This window comes from Podarcis muralis, chromosome 13, assembly GCF_964188315.1.
Source record: "Podarcis muralis chromosome 13, rPodMur119.hap1.1, whole genome shotgun sequence".
Taxonomy (NCBI): Eukaryota; Metazoa; Chordata; class Lepidosauria; order Squamata; family Lacertidae; genus Podarcis; species Podarcis muralis.
Genome location: NC_135667.1, coordinates 21,676,366 through 21,690,945, shown reverse-complemented (window position 1 = coordinate 21,690,945; position 14,580 = coordinate 21,676,366). Strand labels below are relative to the sequence as shown.

The window sequence follows — 14,580 nt, the reverse complement described above, 5'->3', positions numbered from 1 at the left end:
AGGCATACTCAAGAGGGAGCATGCAGGCCTGATTCACATGGGCAAAACCCTCCAGGTGACCCTTTAATTATGCATCATGAGTATTTATATTCATGCCTGCATAAGTGATCATGCTTTCAATAATATTTGCTCCTGCAAAACTTTTTTTGGGGGGAGGACATTCTACTGCTTCATTTCCAATCAAGGTATATCCTGTAATTACCTGCTGAAATCCTGCAACATTTTGTGCCATACATGTTCTCTAGTGCGGGGGGGGGGGGTATTCCATTTTTGTTGTGCTATAGCCCCACCAGGCAGCAATAATGTGGTAGCTTTGGGGAAGCATCCAAGAACTAATAAAGCAGAATAAATCTGCCATGAATGCACTTGTGTCAAGAACATGTTTTATTGTAGGTGTATTGCCCCTTTATCTGACTCTCAGGACTCTCTCCAAGCCACAGCCCTGCTCAGCCCTGCTCTGCACCATCCTCAGGTGCTTTCTTTCGCCTGGCTGATAGCTCAGTTGGTAGAGCATGAGACTCTTAATCTCACAGTTTTGTGGGTTCAAGCCCTACAAAGGTTTGGGCAAAAAGACCCCTGCATTGCAGGGGGTCAGACTCAATGACCCTCTGTGTCAAGGGGAACACACACTACTTTCAGCCCCCTTGGAAAGATAAGGCGAAAGCTCAATCCCAAACTCACTGAAATATTAAGTAATTTGAAAGCAACCTGCGATGAGGCAAATAAACAGAAGCCTTTATTGCAACAAAGAAATATTTCCAAAAATTGGATGACAGATTTCAGCACAGTGTCAACACATATACACACAAACTTTCCATTGTCCCATTCCCCATTCCACCCCCCAAAAAGACTTAGCTCTTTGGATTTCAAACCTCACAAGGAGAGGATGGCAAGTGCGGCAGGAAGATTCAAGGAAAATCAATATTATGTTTTGAGAATGATTCCTGTTCCATTGGAAGATGCCCAGAGTGGTTGGGGCAACCCAGTCACATGATCAGGGTACAAGTGACTTATTATTATTATTAGTCATTGTTTTATATTTTCTAGATTTCCCTTGATTATATCATAAAGTAGTTGTGTTCTATGTTATAAATCAAGTACTGCTATGAGTTGCTTCTTTTTGTTTTCCAATGTATTGCTTATCAATTTAAAAAAATGGCTTGGAAGGAAAATTTTATTCTGAAGTGTGGCCCAGAGAAAAAAGTTTGAGAACTAGCCTATCCAGACCAGCATTCTTTTCTCACAATAGCCAACCAGAAGCCCATGCATGACCCACAAACAGGGGGTTAGTCCCCTTCCTGGCTTCTGAGATTTCCCCTGGGATAGTCAATGTGCTTTCACATTTGTCTTCACTGCTATTTGGACTAGAAACCTGATTATATTATTATTTTCAAACAAGAGGATCTTTTCACAATGCAAGAAGGCAGAAGGCAAAGAATTCTAGGGCGCTTTGGTAATCTCTTGTCCAGGAACCAGAACAATTATGGCACCTACCCTTCACTTACTATGGGACAGAAATGCTTTGCCCTACTGATCTTCAAGCTGCAACCCAAATCATCCTTCAAGCAGGATACCAGGTGTGGGGAACATTTGGCCCTCCAGGTGCTGCTGAACTACAACTCCCATCAGTCACAGTGAGTATGGCCAGTGGGAGTCAGAATTCAGCAACATCTTGAGGCCCAAAGGTTCCCCACAACCTGGGGCTGCCTACAATGTACCCAAATTCAGCACTGATTCTACAGCGGCAACCTGGCAAGGAACTCCTCACCTCAAGAATTCCCACTGCAAGAAAGGCAGGAGGAGGGAAAGAGAGAAAGTGACAAGAGGAGTGGAAGTGAAAAGTCCGAAATGGTTCCCTCCCCCCTCCAGAGCGATGGGCACAATTCCAAACCGCAGGCCAGGAACGTAACGCTGCAGCCAATCGCCATAGGACGTGACTCTGGTGTAGACGCCGGGGCGGTACGGGAGTGCACAGCCTTGTCCCCAGCTCACGATGCCAACCAGGAACCAGGAGTTATTTTGGGCACAGACCAAGGGCCCCCCGGAATCACCCTAGAAACAAACAAGCAGAAGCAGGGAATAATAACGCCCCTCAGAATCTGTCCCCAGGCAACCAGTATCTCAGTGCCTGCTCCTTGACCACATAGAGACCTTATTGAGCATCTGTAGAAGTCTCTGAGAAATAGGCCAGGAACATCTGGAAACATCAAGAAACCATTCAAGACAACTGTCAAATTGCTCACCAGGCAAGCGTCCTTTCCTCCTTCTTTATATCCAGCGCAAATCATGTTGTCTTTGACAGGATTGTACCCAGTTGGGGGCTCATTGAACATCTCGTTGCATCTGTCAACATCTATGAGGGAGACCTGGACTTGTTGCAGCTTCTGAGGAGATGGAAGTGGTACTAAGAATGCAAAGGAGAAGAAAAGTGAGTTGTATTCAGGCATGGTGAATGTGCAACCCTGTGCAACCCTGCCTCAAGACTGCCCTCTCCCTTTCTTCCTGTGGCCAAGGAGAAATTCTGCTGTAAGGCCTGAATTAAGAGCCTCTGTATGACTCTGCTTAACAAACCTGTTGCACTGTAAAGATCTGCATCGTGACTGAATCAGTAGACAAGGGTCAACAGGCAACACAAAAGAGATAAGCCTTACTGGAACATGGTGGGCTGGCTACTTTCTGGAGCCAGCCACAGGGAGAATACAATTCCAGTTTTCAAATGTCCTTACCAGCTACCTCCAAATAGTTACAGGGGCTAAGTTAAAGTACTGGTGTTAACCTTTAAAGCTGTAAACAGCTTAGGACGCGAGTATCTAATCAGCATATCTTCCCATATAAACCTTTCCCCCTCTGAAGAAGGCTTCTTCCAGGTACCATCATTCACAACAACTAGACTCACATCTGTTAAAGCAGGGCCTTATCAGTGGTGGCCACCAGGAGGGGGAGAGGCAAGGTGTGAGAAGGTTGACATTTCACAAACACCAGCAGATCCATTCCCTCTCCCTACCAGTAAGCAACCACTCTGTCAAGAAGCTAGAATAGCCATCTGTGCTACCCAGTGAGCCACTTCTGGCTCAAGGGATCCCCATGACTAAAGGATAAACCCTCCCAAAACATACTACTCTCTTTCAGAATTCATTCCAGGTTGACCTCCAACCCCATGTTCTCACCAGGCTCTCACCATCAAAGCCAATGTTTCCCCATCCAGTCACAAAGCACGCCATGCCCTCAGGGAACACAGCTGAAGGAAATGGCACACACACTGGGAGGAAGTATGGGGTATAGTTCATGGGTCTTTGGAGCCTCAATAAGGCGATGTCCCCTCTTGTCCCAGTCCCATTAAATGCTATGTTACGGATTACTTGGGCGACAGGAACGGTCTGGGATTTGGAGCTTCTATTTGCAAGTTGATATGCTCCCAAGGTCACGGTGATGTCTGAGAAAGGATTCAGTCTGAGAAACAGAAATGAAACAGAAAAGAAAATGCATTGGGGTGTGATACTGCAGCAAGGGATGGAGTCGCTGACTAACAGTCAAAGAGCATTTAAAAAATGGGTTTCCCAGGATCCAGCAACCTCCAGGCTGTGATTCAAAGCCAACAGTGGTCCATACTAGCCATGACACCTTCACACTTTTAGCCTTTGCACTGAATAAGTTCCTTTTTAGCGTTGTTAGCAGGTGCAAAGGGCCTTATCCGGACTGGGATGTCAGCAGGGGTTCAAAGGGTTAAACGCCAAAGAGTTAAATGCCACACACACCACTACCAGAGTCCCAATCCAAATCAGGGGACCCACCAGCTTTTCATTCTAACATGATATTGATGCAACTGCTAGTGTTGCCATGCCTAGCTGGCCCCATCACACTGAAAGACTGAGACATTTCTGAAGCACACTGGTGAAATGTCACTACCTCCTTGCTGGTACTTACCTAAAGCAGTGAGCGGCTGACACAACCCACTGTTGTGCCACGAGGGACCCACTGCAAAAATGCCTCCCCTTCCAGCCGACACTGACCTGCCATGGCCAGGCTCCAATCTGTGAGGCTTGGCCGCCCACAATTCGGTCAGACAACACTGGTTGACCACAGACTTGAAGAGGAAAGAAGAACACGAAAATGCATAGATCACAACACAGCTGGAAAAGTGCACTTTGATTGTTTCTTTGCCAAGCGTTGGTGATATTTTAGCTCCTGGGAGCTAAAGCAAACATGGCGAGATTATCTTATTTTCTTTTCCTTCTTTGCTTAATAATACGTATGGGAGGCGTCATGTATTTTAGCATCCTTTTTCATGTTCTAAATCTCCCTTCCTCCATCTCTCTCTCTCTCTCTCTCTCTCTCTCTCTCACACACACACACACACACACACACACACACACACACACACACTGAAATAGCTATTAGGCTTGATCCCAATGTCATTGCTTCTGTCAAAATCAGGGCTCCCCACACCAGCTTTAAAAGAGAGGGTTAAGGAAAGTCAATCACAGATCTCCCACATCACATCTGTTTGGGTTCTAACTGCCTGAAAGTACTAGGTCACCCTACCTTTCTACACTAGGATGCCCAACCTCTACTGTAGGAATTTGAGCCTGTGGTCCTCCTGATGTTGTAGCAGGGATGACTGTGAATATGTCAGTTTCAGTTTCACTGTTTCCGAAATTGAAGTTCACTTCTCCACATTTACACATCGGTTTGCGATTTAACAGAGAAAGGAAAGCACTCAGGAAAATTCATCAGGCTTATAGTGCAAATGTCTCCTAATATATATGTTCATATGCAGTTTTGCATAATACACACATTTTTGCAAACCAGTTTCCTCCTGCCTGTGGTTGGGAGCCAGCGGCGGCACCTCTCCTTTCTGGGCCAGTTCTCCCAGGCGCCAGGCATGGGGCCAGCAGGCATGCCAAGCTCCAGCCCATCACGATGCCCACAGTGCGGCCATGGACAGAGAGGCAGCGAGGCTTCGGATTGGCTGGCACCAATCAAAGCCCAGTTCCCTTCCTCTGCAGGGCGAGGAGAAGCCAGGAGGAGGGAGGGAGAAGGTGCCGCCGCAGTGTGTGTGAGGGAGGGGGGGGAATGGTGCCCCCCCAATGCAAAAAAATGGCACAGCCCGAATGATCCAAGCGGTGATTCCAGGACTGTCTGCAGGCAGGATCCAGTGGGCAATTGGGCCTGATCCAGCCCATGGGCCTTACTTTGCCAACCCATGCTCTGCAGAATCCACAGATCATAATTCCCAGGGCACACACCCCTTGCTTCCCCTCCACTCAAACTGAGGAACCCACTCTGAAGCTGAAGCTGAGGACAGAGCCCAGGTGGCTAGTTTGCTTTGTATTGCACGGGTGACATTCTTACCTGAAAACAATTCATCTGCCCCTGGGGAAAGAATTCGGGAAAGGGGGGTGGAGGGAGAAAGAAGTAAATTATTATTAGCATTGGGAAGAGGATGTATCTTTTTATTTTTCAAAAATCCTCCAAACTCTGAGGCTGTAGTCCTGTGCACACTTGCTTGGGTTGGGGAGTAAGCATAAATGAAGGCAGGGGGGGTCCTGGAAACTGTAGCTTGCCCTTCACAGAGCTACAGTTCCCAGCACCCTTATCAAACCCCAGTCCCCATGATTCTTGGGAGGTGGGAATGTGCTTTAGATGTATGGTGTGTGCATAGACTCAACGAGACCTGCATCTAAGTAAGCGTGTATCCGATTGCACTGGAAGGCTTCAAAGTGCACTATTGCAATGAGCTGCCTCTGCTGGCTGCCTCATTGATGAGGCTTATAGCAATACTGTCCACTTGCTTGCTTGCCCTTTGCTCGTGCCATATCTGTGATGTCATGTAATCCCTTTGCACTCTGTTTTGGGGAGCCTTGCACACACCCCTCAAAAAAATGTAATGTCACCATAACACCCATAACACTCATGGCAGCCACTGCAGATATCTCTTAAGTTATCCTTTCATAATGTTTAGATAATGTATTTGCATCCTAAAGTCACAGTGTTTGGAAAGAGGCTGTGAGAGGGGAAGGTGAGCTTTCGGATCTGCCACACCTCAGGCTCCGGCATGCAAACTATCCATCAGGGGGCAGCGTTGAACCAAATCTCATTCTTTCTCTCTCCAACTGCAGCTATCTCCTACAAACAAAGGTGTTACCTGTTGGCAAATGAATAAAAAATAAAATGTGCAGGAGTTGCAGAGCTTTTTGTGCTGTGGGAAGTAGAATTAGCCCTTGCGTGAGACAGGCTGAGGGAACACTCTGAGGCACCAATAGAGAGCAGAGGATTGTAGCTCAGTTAGTTTACTGCTTTGAGGGGACGTAACTATTATTTGGGGGTTGTTTTGCTTCAGGCACTGGACTTTCGTTCGCTGTCGCAGTAGCAAATTCACCCCACAGTTGATGCTCCCAACACAGTTAATGCTCACAACATCGTACCATTTCATTGCTTGGCTAAGTGTAACCTGCAAGCCAGGCCTCTATCTGAAAATGTGGCTTCAAAGTGGCCTGAACCATAAGGGGTTGGACAGACCAATCCTGTTAAGTATAATGGATTTAATTCACACAGAAATGAAAAGTGTATGTGTATTAATGAAGGTTTGAAGTGAGAATGCCTAGCTGTGTATTGGCGAAAAGGTTTAACATGGGGTTTTCCATGGGGCTACATTAAAGCCAAGGAGAGCACTTAGAGCTCTTGCTAAGTTAATGATTTACTAATGGATTGTTGTCCACTGCTAGTTAACATGCGGGTGTTGTAACCTTAGATCATGTGAGAGGTATTAGGTTGCAAAATTTCCATTTTGAAGGGAGTTTTCTGTGGAACGCCCTCCCATCAGATGTCAAGGAAATAAACAACTACCTGACTTTTAGAGAACATCTGAAGGCAGCCCTGTTTAGGGAAGTTTTTAATGTTTTATTGGGAGCTGCCCAGAGTAGCTGGGGAAACCCAACCAGATGGGCAGGGTATAAATAAGTTGTTGTTGTTGTCTCCCAAACTCAATGGAGTGAAGATGTAAATGAAGCTCTCCTGAAGGGAGAGTAAACAGCCTGGAGGCTGGAATGCAGACTGTGGAGAAGGAGAGACCTTTGTTCCTAGTTTGGCCTGGATTGTTTCATATTTTGTAAGATGCTGAGCCTGTGCTGGACAGCACAAGACATTGCATCGGTGTTTTGGAGGAATCACTTACTGTATTCTGTTTCATTTTAAAAAGTCGTGCCAGTAAAATTTTGAATAATATTTTTGTGGGCCTGTATAATAATTTATTCCAGAAGGAGTCAGTTCTTATGCTTCCAGTCACTTCAAAACTGTGCAATATTCATATCTGCAACAAATCATCCAATGCAGTATCTAAGACAGCATTGGAAACATCGAAGCAGAAAGTCTCTCACATGTACATCCATACAGAGTTTGCCATAATCCCTTTTCAGTGCCAGGGCTTAGCAGAGCCATCAGAAGACGACTGTTCTCCTGACAACATGCAAAGTGCCTTTTCCTCACCGCAGAGCAGCTGTCACCAAATTGCAGGCACAGCGACATTCAAGGAAATGGCATTTCAGCTCTGAGAGTGTAGCTTCCAGGCCATTTTTAGGCTTCAGCATCGTGCTTTAAAAAGAAAATCTGAACTCTTCATCCATGCATGGGTGCCCACAAAGAAGGGGAGGGAGTAGTTTCCTTGCTCCCCACCCCCATAAATATAACTCCAGATTCCAGCTTTCATTTAAAAGAAAAGGAATAAGTTTCTATAGAACCAAGATATGAAACAAAATGTACCACCGCTATTCTTTTCCATTTTTGTGAGGGTTTGGCCTGCTCTCCTCTTTCAGTGTTTTACTTCACCATGTACTCCCCTCTCCACTGGGGGTGGGGGTGGGGAATCCTGCAGATGTACATGTATCTATTCATGGTCTCCTAATCACACAACACTCTTTCAACACAACCATGATTTGGGAAAACATAAAGTTTTCTACTGGAGCCTAGCTGTGCCCCCATGTACCATCGTTTAGCCCAGACACTGAGATCCAGCGCCGAGGGCCTTCTGGTGGTTCCCTCATTGAGAGAAGTGAGGTTACAGGGAACCAGGCAGAGGGTCTTCTCGGTAGTGGCGCCCATCCTGTGGAACACCCTCCCTTCAGATGTGAAGGAAATAAGCAGCTATCCTATCTTTAAAAGACATCTGAAGGCAAACTTCAGGGAAGTTTTTAATATTTAACGCTGTACTGTTTTTAACACTTGATTGGGAGCCACCCAGAGTGGCTGGGGAAACCCAGCCAGATGGGCGGGGTATAAATAATAAATTTATTATTATTATTATTATTATTATTATTATTATTATTATTATTATTATATCCCACAACCCTGGTTAAAAACATCACTCCCCTATTCTAAGGGGCTCGTGGGAAAATGCTAGAGACACATCCCAGCACAAGGAATGCCCTTTCAGTAGGATCATACTTGCTCATTCATTGCTTAATCACTACACAGTCCAGTGACCAGGGGTGGAGGAAGAAGGGTGCAGTGGGTGCAGGCCACCCCAGGTGTCACCACTGGGGGGTGACAAAATGCCGGGTTGCACTCACCGCGGGGCCTGCAGCACATCCGAGCCACACGTCTCTCCTGGGAGAGACGCAGTGGCTTGGGCCCCCACAGGCTCCACACTGCCCAAATGGTCCGCCCACTGCCTCCCCCTCAACTGTAGGGCGGCTGAGTGGGAGGAGGCAGGCAGACGCCTCGGAGGCCCCGCAGTGCACCCCGCCCTCACCCCACCCTCACCCCAGGTGCCCTCGCGGCTTCCTCCACCGCTGCTAGTAACAATCCCCATCTGCTAATTAATTCATCCCTGATTTAATATCACCAGAGACAGGACTTTCATATCACCAAGTGTCATCTCATAACACAACAGTATATAACCGAATTAGGTTGTATTTTCCAATTAGTCATCAGATGTACAACGGTATTTTAAAAGAGATAACTTTAGGGTAAAGTACGGAAACCATTGCCAGTGTGTTTCAGTGATAATTTACCTTCTCTGGTGTTTAATTTGTACTAAATGACTGGTTTCCCTAGCCAACACACACATAATGTGTGTATATATAAAGAAAAATTGTTTAAAAGTTCTGAATTAATGGTATTTTAACCCCTTACAATCTAGGTGCATGTTTGTTTGTTTGTTTGTTTGTTTGTTTGTTTGTTTTTAATGGCCCTTTCCTCCCCGATCCTGAGAATGATCCCTGTCATGATGGCTCTGTAGCTGATATTCCACCACCACGGTTGGGCTTTTGCCAAATCATATTGTTCCTCAGTCAGCTGATCTTCACCACCAAACTGTGCCCGAAATATTTCCTTTCTGTTGACTTTATAAAGAGGGTATAGTATTTCGAGATTTATTTGCACAAGAGATCTTCTCTACTGTAAATGTTGTTCTTAATAGTTATAACTATTTCTTTTGTTATAAATATTTACTTTAAAAAAATAAATGGGAAAGGTTTGAAATGTGTCCCATGCTTCTGTGCCACGATGGTTTTGTTCACCTATGCATTCAATATATTCAGATGCGCTGGACAAGAATTATGTGCATAGCTGAAAAACAAATACTGAATAAAATGTTAACAAACTCCTTTTCCAAGGGGGATTCCACACACACATATAAAAACCTTTCTGCAGATGCTTTTTTTTAAAAAAAAGTTTTTAAAAATACACTGAATTCTCCATAAGGCTCACCATCACCATCTAGTGTCACATTGTATATTGCACTTAAAACACACTTTAAAGGTTTTATTTGCAGCTGTATAGCTCCAGAAAGGATGTAACATCCTTCTCTTCTGGCAGGCATTTGAGTGACATGGTGTGTTGCCATTGGGTCTCATTTTCTTCTGCCTTTTTTGTAATTTGGGTAATTTTGATTGTTTGAAATGGCTTCATTATTTTGTCTTTAAAAAATGTTTAACTATTAACCACTTTGTGATGTGTTACAAATGTGGTCTACAAATGTTTCATATTAATAAATGTATTTTCTTTAAATCCCACTGTATCGAATTTGGTTTCATATAAATAAAGTCAGAATGGGGATGAAGATGTGTGCAATAATCAAGCATACAGGGGGAGAGTATAGAGAAAGACAGGAACTATTTCTTGTACTCACTGTTCATCAGGGGCAGCATCAGAAGAAACAAGAACCCCATTGTTTTTGTGGCCATGGTGTAGACCTTGTCCCTCTTGTCTGGCAACCTCAGTGTAGGGAAGGACCGGATGAGCAGATATCTCCAGGCAGACAATCAGGTTTACGAAAGAGTCTAAGAAGCTGCTATACCCAACAGAAAGGGAACTAATGTTCTCCAAAAAACAAGAAGAACCCAGGAGTCCAACCAAAAGTAGGGTAGGAAACTCCAGAGTGTCAACCGATTCACTCTTTCTGTTACTTCTCCCTAAAAAACATGGTGAACCAACTTGGATTGTAGAGAGTCTAAAGTCCACCGGACAACATTGTTTTCACTCACTTGTGACCCCACCACAAATCTATGAAATTTTATGAGCTAAATCTTCTGAGAATTCGGGTACGCTGGCTCTTAGCCTTTACAATCACTAGGCATCCTGTTTCCTTTAAGAGAACCCAGGGGTCCTGCTCCAATCTCACCCACTAGAAGTCCCCTTCTAGGACTGGCTGCAGAACCAAATCCCCACGGTGACTGAGTGATAGCTGGAGAAAGAACCCAGTAGTCCTGCCTGCTACCCAAAGCCCTCTAGATCCCACCCATATTGTACACCATGTAACCATCACGTGTATTCTGCTCCCTAGACCTCTCCTCCACCTGTCATTCAACCATATAAATATTGCAGTGGGGAACAGAACCAGAAGAGGTAACAATGAGTTTATAGAAGAAGAGCCTTGTCACCACCTGGATTAAACTTAATAGTGGGGGAAAGGATTAGGGGACTCAAGAGGGAAACTACGCTGGAAAAGCCTGAGGGTTTGGGTGGATTCCCGTTGGCAGAATTATGAGTGGGAATTTGTGGGTGGCAGTGTGTACAATTATCCCTGCATCTCACACCAGGAGCCAGTTCTCACCAGTCTAAGCCCCCTCCTTGTAGAAACATTAAACAATTCAGCATCAGGATAAATGCGAACCTTTCTTCCGCTTAGCAATCATTAAAAAGTTATTAAGTAAACGAAAGGAACATCAACTAGCTGTTTCCTCCTACTGCAAATTTCAGGGCTCAGGATACTGGGTTTGATCAGGACCAGAAAGGGCAAAGGATTAAAGCAGCCGTCCCTGACTAGGAACTCTCCAAATATCATGGACCACAATTCCCATTGGCTCCTGTCACCATGACCAATGGTCAGAGATGGTGGAAGCTCTGCTCCAAAACATCTGGAGGGCACCAAGTTAAAGGCTGGATAAAAAGCTTCCCACACCACAGTCTGCATCCTGCTCAGACATCCTCTGTCTTGTGATCTGGACCCCAAGTTAATGTCTCTTTAAAACTGTCCAGTTCCTCTCATCCTCCACTCTGCCCAGGCTGAGGGATCATATCCTACTGGTCAACTTCCTACTGCACAATCTTGATGAAATAACTGCTGTCCAACCCTTTGGCAACCCTGTCTCCCTGCCGCAGCAACTGAGAGGAGATATGATAGCCACCTTCAAATATCCAAAGGGCTGTTGCATGGAGGATGTAGCAAGCTTGTTTTCTCCTGCTTCGGATGCTAGAACCTGAACCAAAGGATTCAAATTACAAGAAAGGAGATTCCAATCAAACACCAGGAAGAACTTTCTGATAGTAAGAGCTGTTCAACAGTGGAACAGACTCCCATGAGAGGCAATTAACTGTCCTCCTTTGGAGGTTTTAAGCAGAGGTTGGATGGTCATCTGTCATGTAATGTCTAACTGAGATTCCTGCATTTCCGGGGGGGTTGACTAGATGACCATCGGAGTACCTTCCAACTCTACACTTCTGTTCATCCTCTAGCCTCTGGCTACGTGGCACTCATTCAATTGTCTAGACAGTGCTCCCTGTCAATCATTCAAAACCCAACTAGGCCAAGAGCCTTTTGAACGGGATTGTTGCCAACTTCCTCATTGCTCTTGACCTCTTCAACCAGCAGCCTGGCTCTTTATCCCAGTCTGTATGCAATTTGGATTAGAGATTGTTTTTAATTGTTTGCATATGCCAGATTGTTTTCATATATGGCATTGTGAAATCACTTTGAAGTATTTGATGGGACGTGATTTGTAGATGGAATCAAATGAATAAATAAACTTACATCACAAGCTGCCAGTGCAGTTGAGAATAGGGTTAGCTGTGTTGAATTTGTTCCAGTGTAGGAACAGTTAGACCAACATTCCACAGTGCTTCATTTCCATGTTGAGCTACATACTCACTATTCCCCCCTCCCATTTCCGTATTTTATGTGCTCCTATGAAATAAACTGCTCACTTGCATTTCTGGGCTGCAACATACTGTTTTCTGAACACAGTCAAGAGTTTGTTGTGTCCTCCCTCCCCCAATTGCATAGACCAGTTGGGCTACGCTACTGGTTGTTAACATGCCTGGAGAAGCAGGAGGGGAGATGGGCTGAAGTTGCCTTCAGGAGAGCCCTTCCCAAGGGATAATAACAAGGCAGTGGAAATCTTGGACACTTTGTCCCTAGGTGAACCCAAACACAGCCCCGTACTTCAAAATTCATTCTTCTCTGAATTTCGCAATGCAACTCTCCAACCAAGCAATGTGTACAAAAATGCAACTACTCTGGCAAAGTGTGCACAGAATGCATATTTTGGGGGGAGGGAACATACAAAAATTCATTAGATATGGGAAAGTTGTTTGTTTGTTTTTTACAACATTGGGTATGAGGGAAGAAGAAGTTAGAATCTATTTGTCACAACAACCCTCACCCGAGAGATTACCAGAAGGTCTTTTGTAAATTCCTCCATAGCCAGAGATGGGGGGGGGGGGGTAAGGTTCCTGGAACAGTAAGAGTAACACGTGTTACAAGATAAGGGAATGGTGAGAGTTGTGTATAACGGGTGTATAATCTTGCTTGTACATGCATTTTGCTATAGGACTGATATAGATGTTGTTTGTCACAATCTATATAAAGGAGTCCCCACCTATATTTGGGACTCAGTCTTTGAGAAATATCTCTCTGAAGCCACTGCACAGCTTAATAAACAAGACCTTTCTCAAAGAACCCATGTCTGTCTTCATTGACTAGGAGAAACTTGCAACAGGTATATTGGGCCAAATTGCATACAAACATGTATTTTAAGAATCTAGTTACAGGTAGGTAGCCATGCTGGTCTGCTGTAGTCAAAACAAAATAAAAAAATTCCTTCCAGTAGCACCTTAGAGACCAACTAAGTTTGTTATTGGTATGAGCTTTTGTGTGCATGCTTCAGATATCTGAAGAAGTGTGCATGCACACGAAAACTCATCCCAATAACAAACTTCTTGTTGTTGTTTAATTGTGTCCGACTCTTTGTGACCCCATGGACCAGAGAAGAAGAAGAAGAAGAAGAGTTTGGATTTGATATCCCGCCTTTCACTCCCCTTCAGGAGTCTCAAAGCGGCTAACATTCTCCTTTCCCTTCCTCCCCCACAACAAACACTCTGTGAGGTGAGTGGGGCTGAGAGACTTCACAGAAGTGTGACTGGCCCAAGGTCACCCAGCAGCTGCATGTGGAGGAGCGGAGACGCGAACCACTACCACTGCGTCCCGCAGTTTGGTCAAACTCATGCTGGTAGCTTCGAGAACACTGTCCAACCATCTTGTCCTCTGTCATCCCCTTCTCCTTGTGCCCTCCATCTTTCCCAACATCAGGGTCTTTTCCAGGGAGTCTTCCCTTCTCATGAGGTGGCCAAAGTATTGGAGCCTCAGGTTCACGGTCTGTCCTTCCAGTGAGCACTCAGGGCTGATTTCCTTAAGAATGGAGAGGTTTGATCTTCTTGCAGTCCATGGGACTCTCAAGAGTTTCCTCCAACACCGTAATTCAAAAGCATCAATTCTTCGGTGATCAGCCTTCTTTATGGTCCAGCTCTCACTTCCATATATCACTAGTGGGAAAACCATAGCTTTAACTATACAGACCTTTTTTGGCAAGGTGACGTCTCTGCTTTTTAAGGTGCTGTCTAACAAACTTAGTTGATCTCTAAGGTGCTACTGGAAGGAATTTTTTTATGTATTTTAAGAGAAATTCTTACAAAAATGCTGGTGGATTTTCCTGAGGGCATTTTTTTTTTTAATGCAAGCTGATGTAAAAACGTGGAGAACTGAACTTAATACTGGAAAAGTGAGAAACTGACAGAAACCAAAATGTACAGATTTGCCCATCCCTGGAGGAAACTGAAGGTAAGTTCAATAAATTCCTTGAATTGCCCTCATTAAGGTGAGTGCGAGAAAGATGGTGGCAGGTTTCTGAAAAACTGTCTCAACCAGAAGTTCCCAGGCTTGACTTCCAGGAAAAAAAATGAGTCACACCAGTGAGTGACACATCATGTTGTCACAATTTTTTAAAAAAATAAAATACATATATCGCTTATGGAGGTTTTTGTTTTTTTAAATACTCTTATTATCTTGACTCTACAGTAAGGCTCCTT

The 14,580-nt window shown here is 44.7% G+C and overlaps 1 protein-coding gene across 1 annotated transcript; it reads right to left on the bottom strand.

The window, feature by feature from the left end:
* Positions 1–747: 747 nt before the first annotated feature.
* On the bottom strand, positions 748–4,685 carry LOC114583221 (serine protease 27-like). The gene is made up of 5 exons (XM_077918130.1): positions 4,682–4,685; positions 3,925–4,084; positions 3,179–3,450; positions 2,244–2,404; positions 748–2,052 (listed from the first exon to the last, which is right to left on the bottom strand). The coding sequence occupies exons 1-5, from the start codon at positions 4,683–4,685 to the stop codon at positions 1,765–1,767; spliced, it is 885 nt and encodes a 294-aa protein (XP_077774256.1). The 3' UTR covers positions 748–1,764.
* Between the last annotated feature and the right edge of the window lie 9,895 nt (positions 4,686–14,580).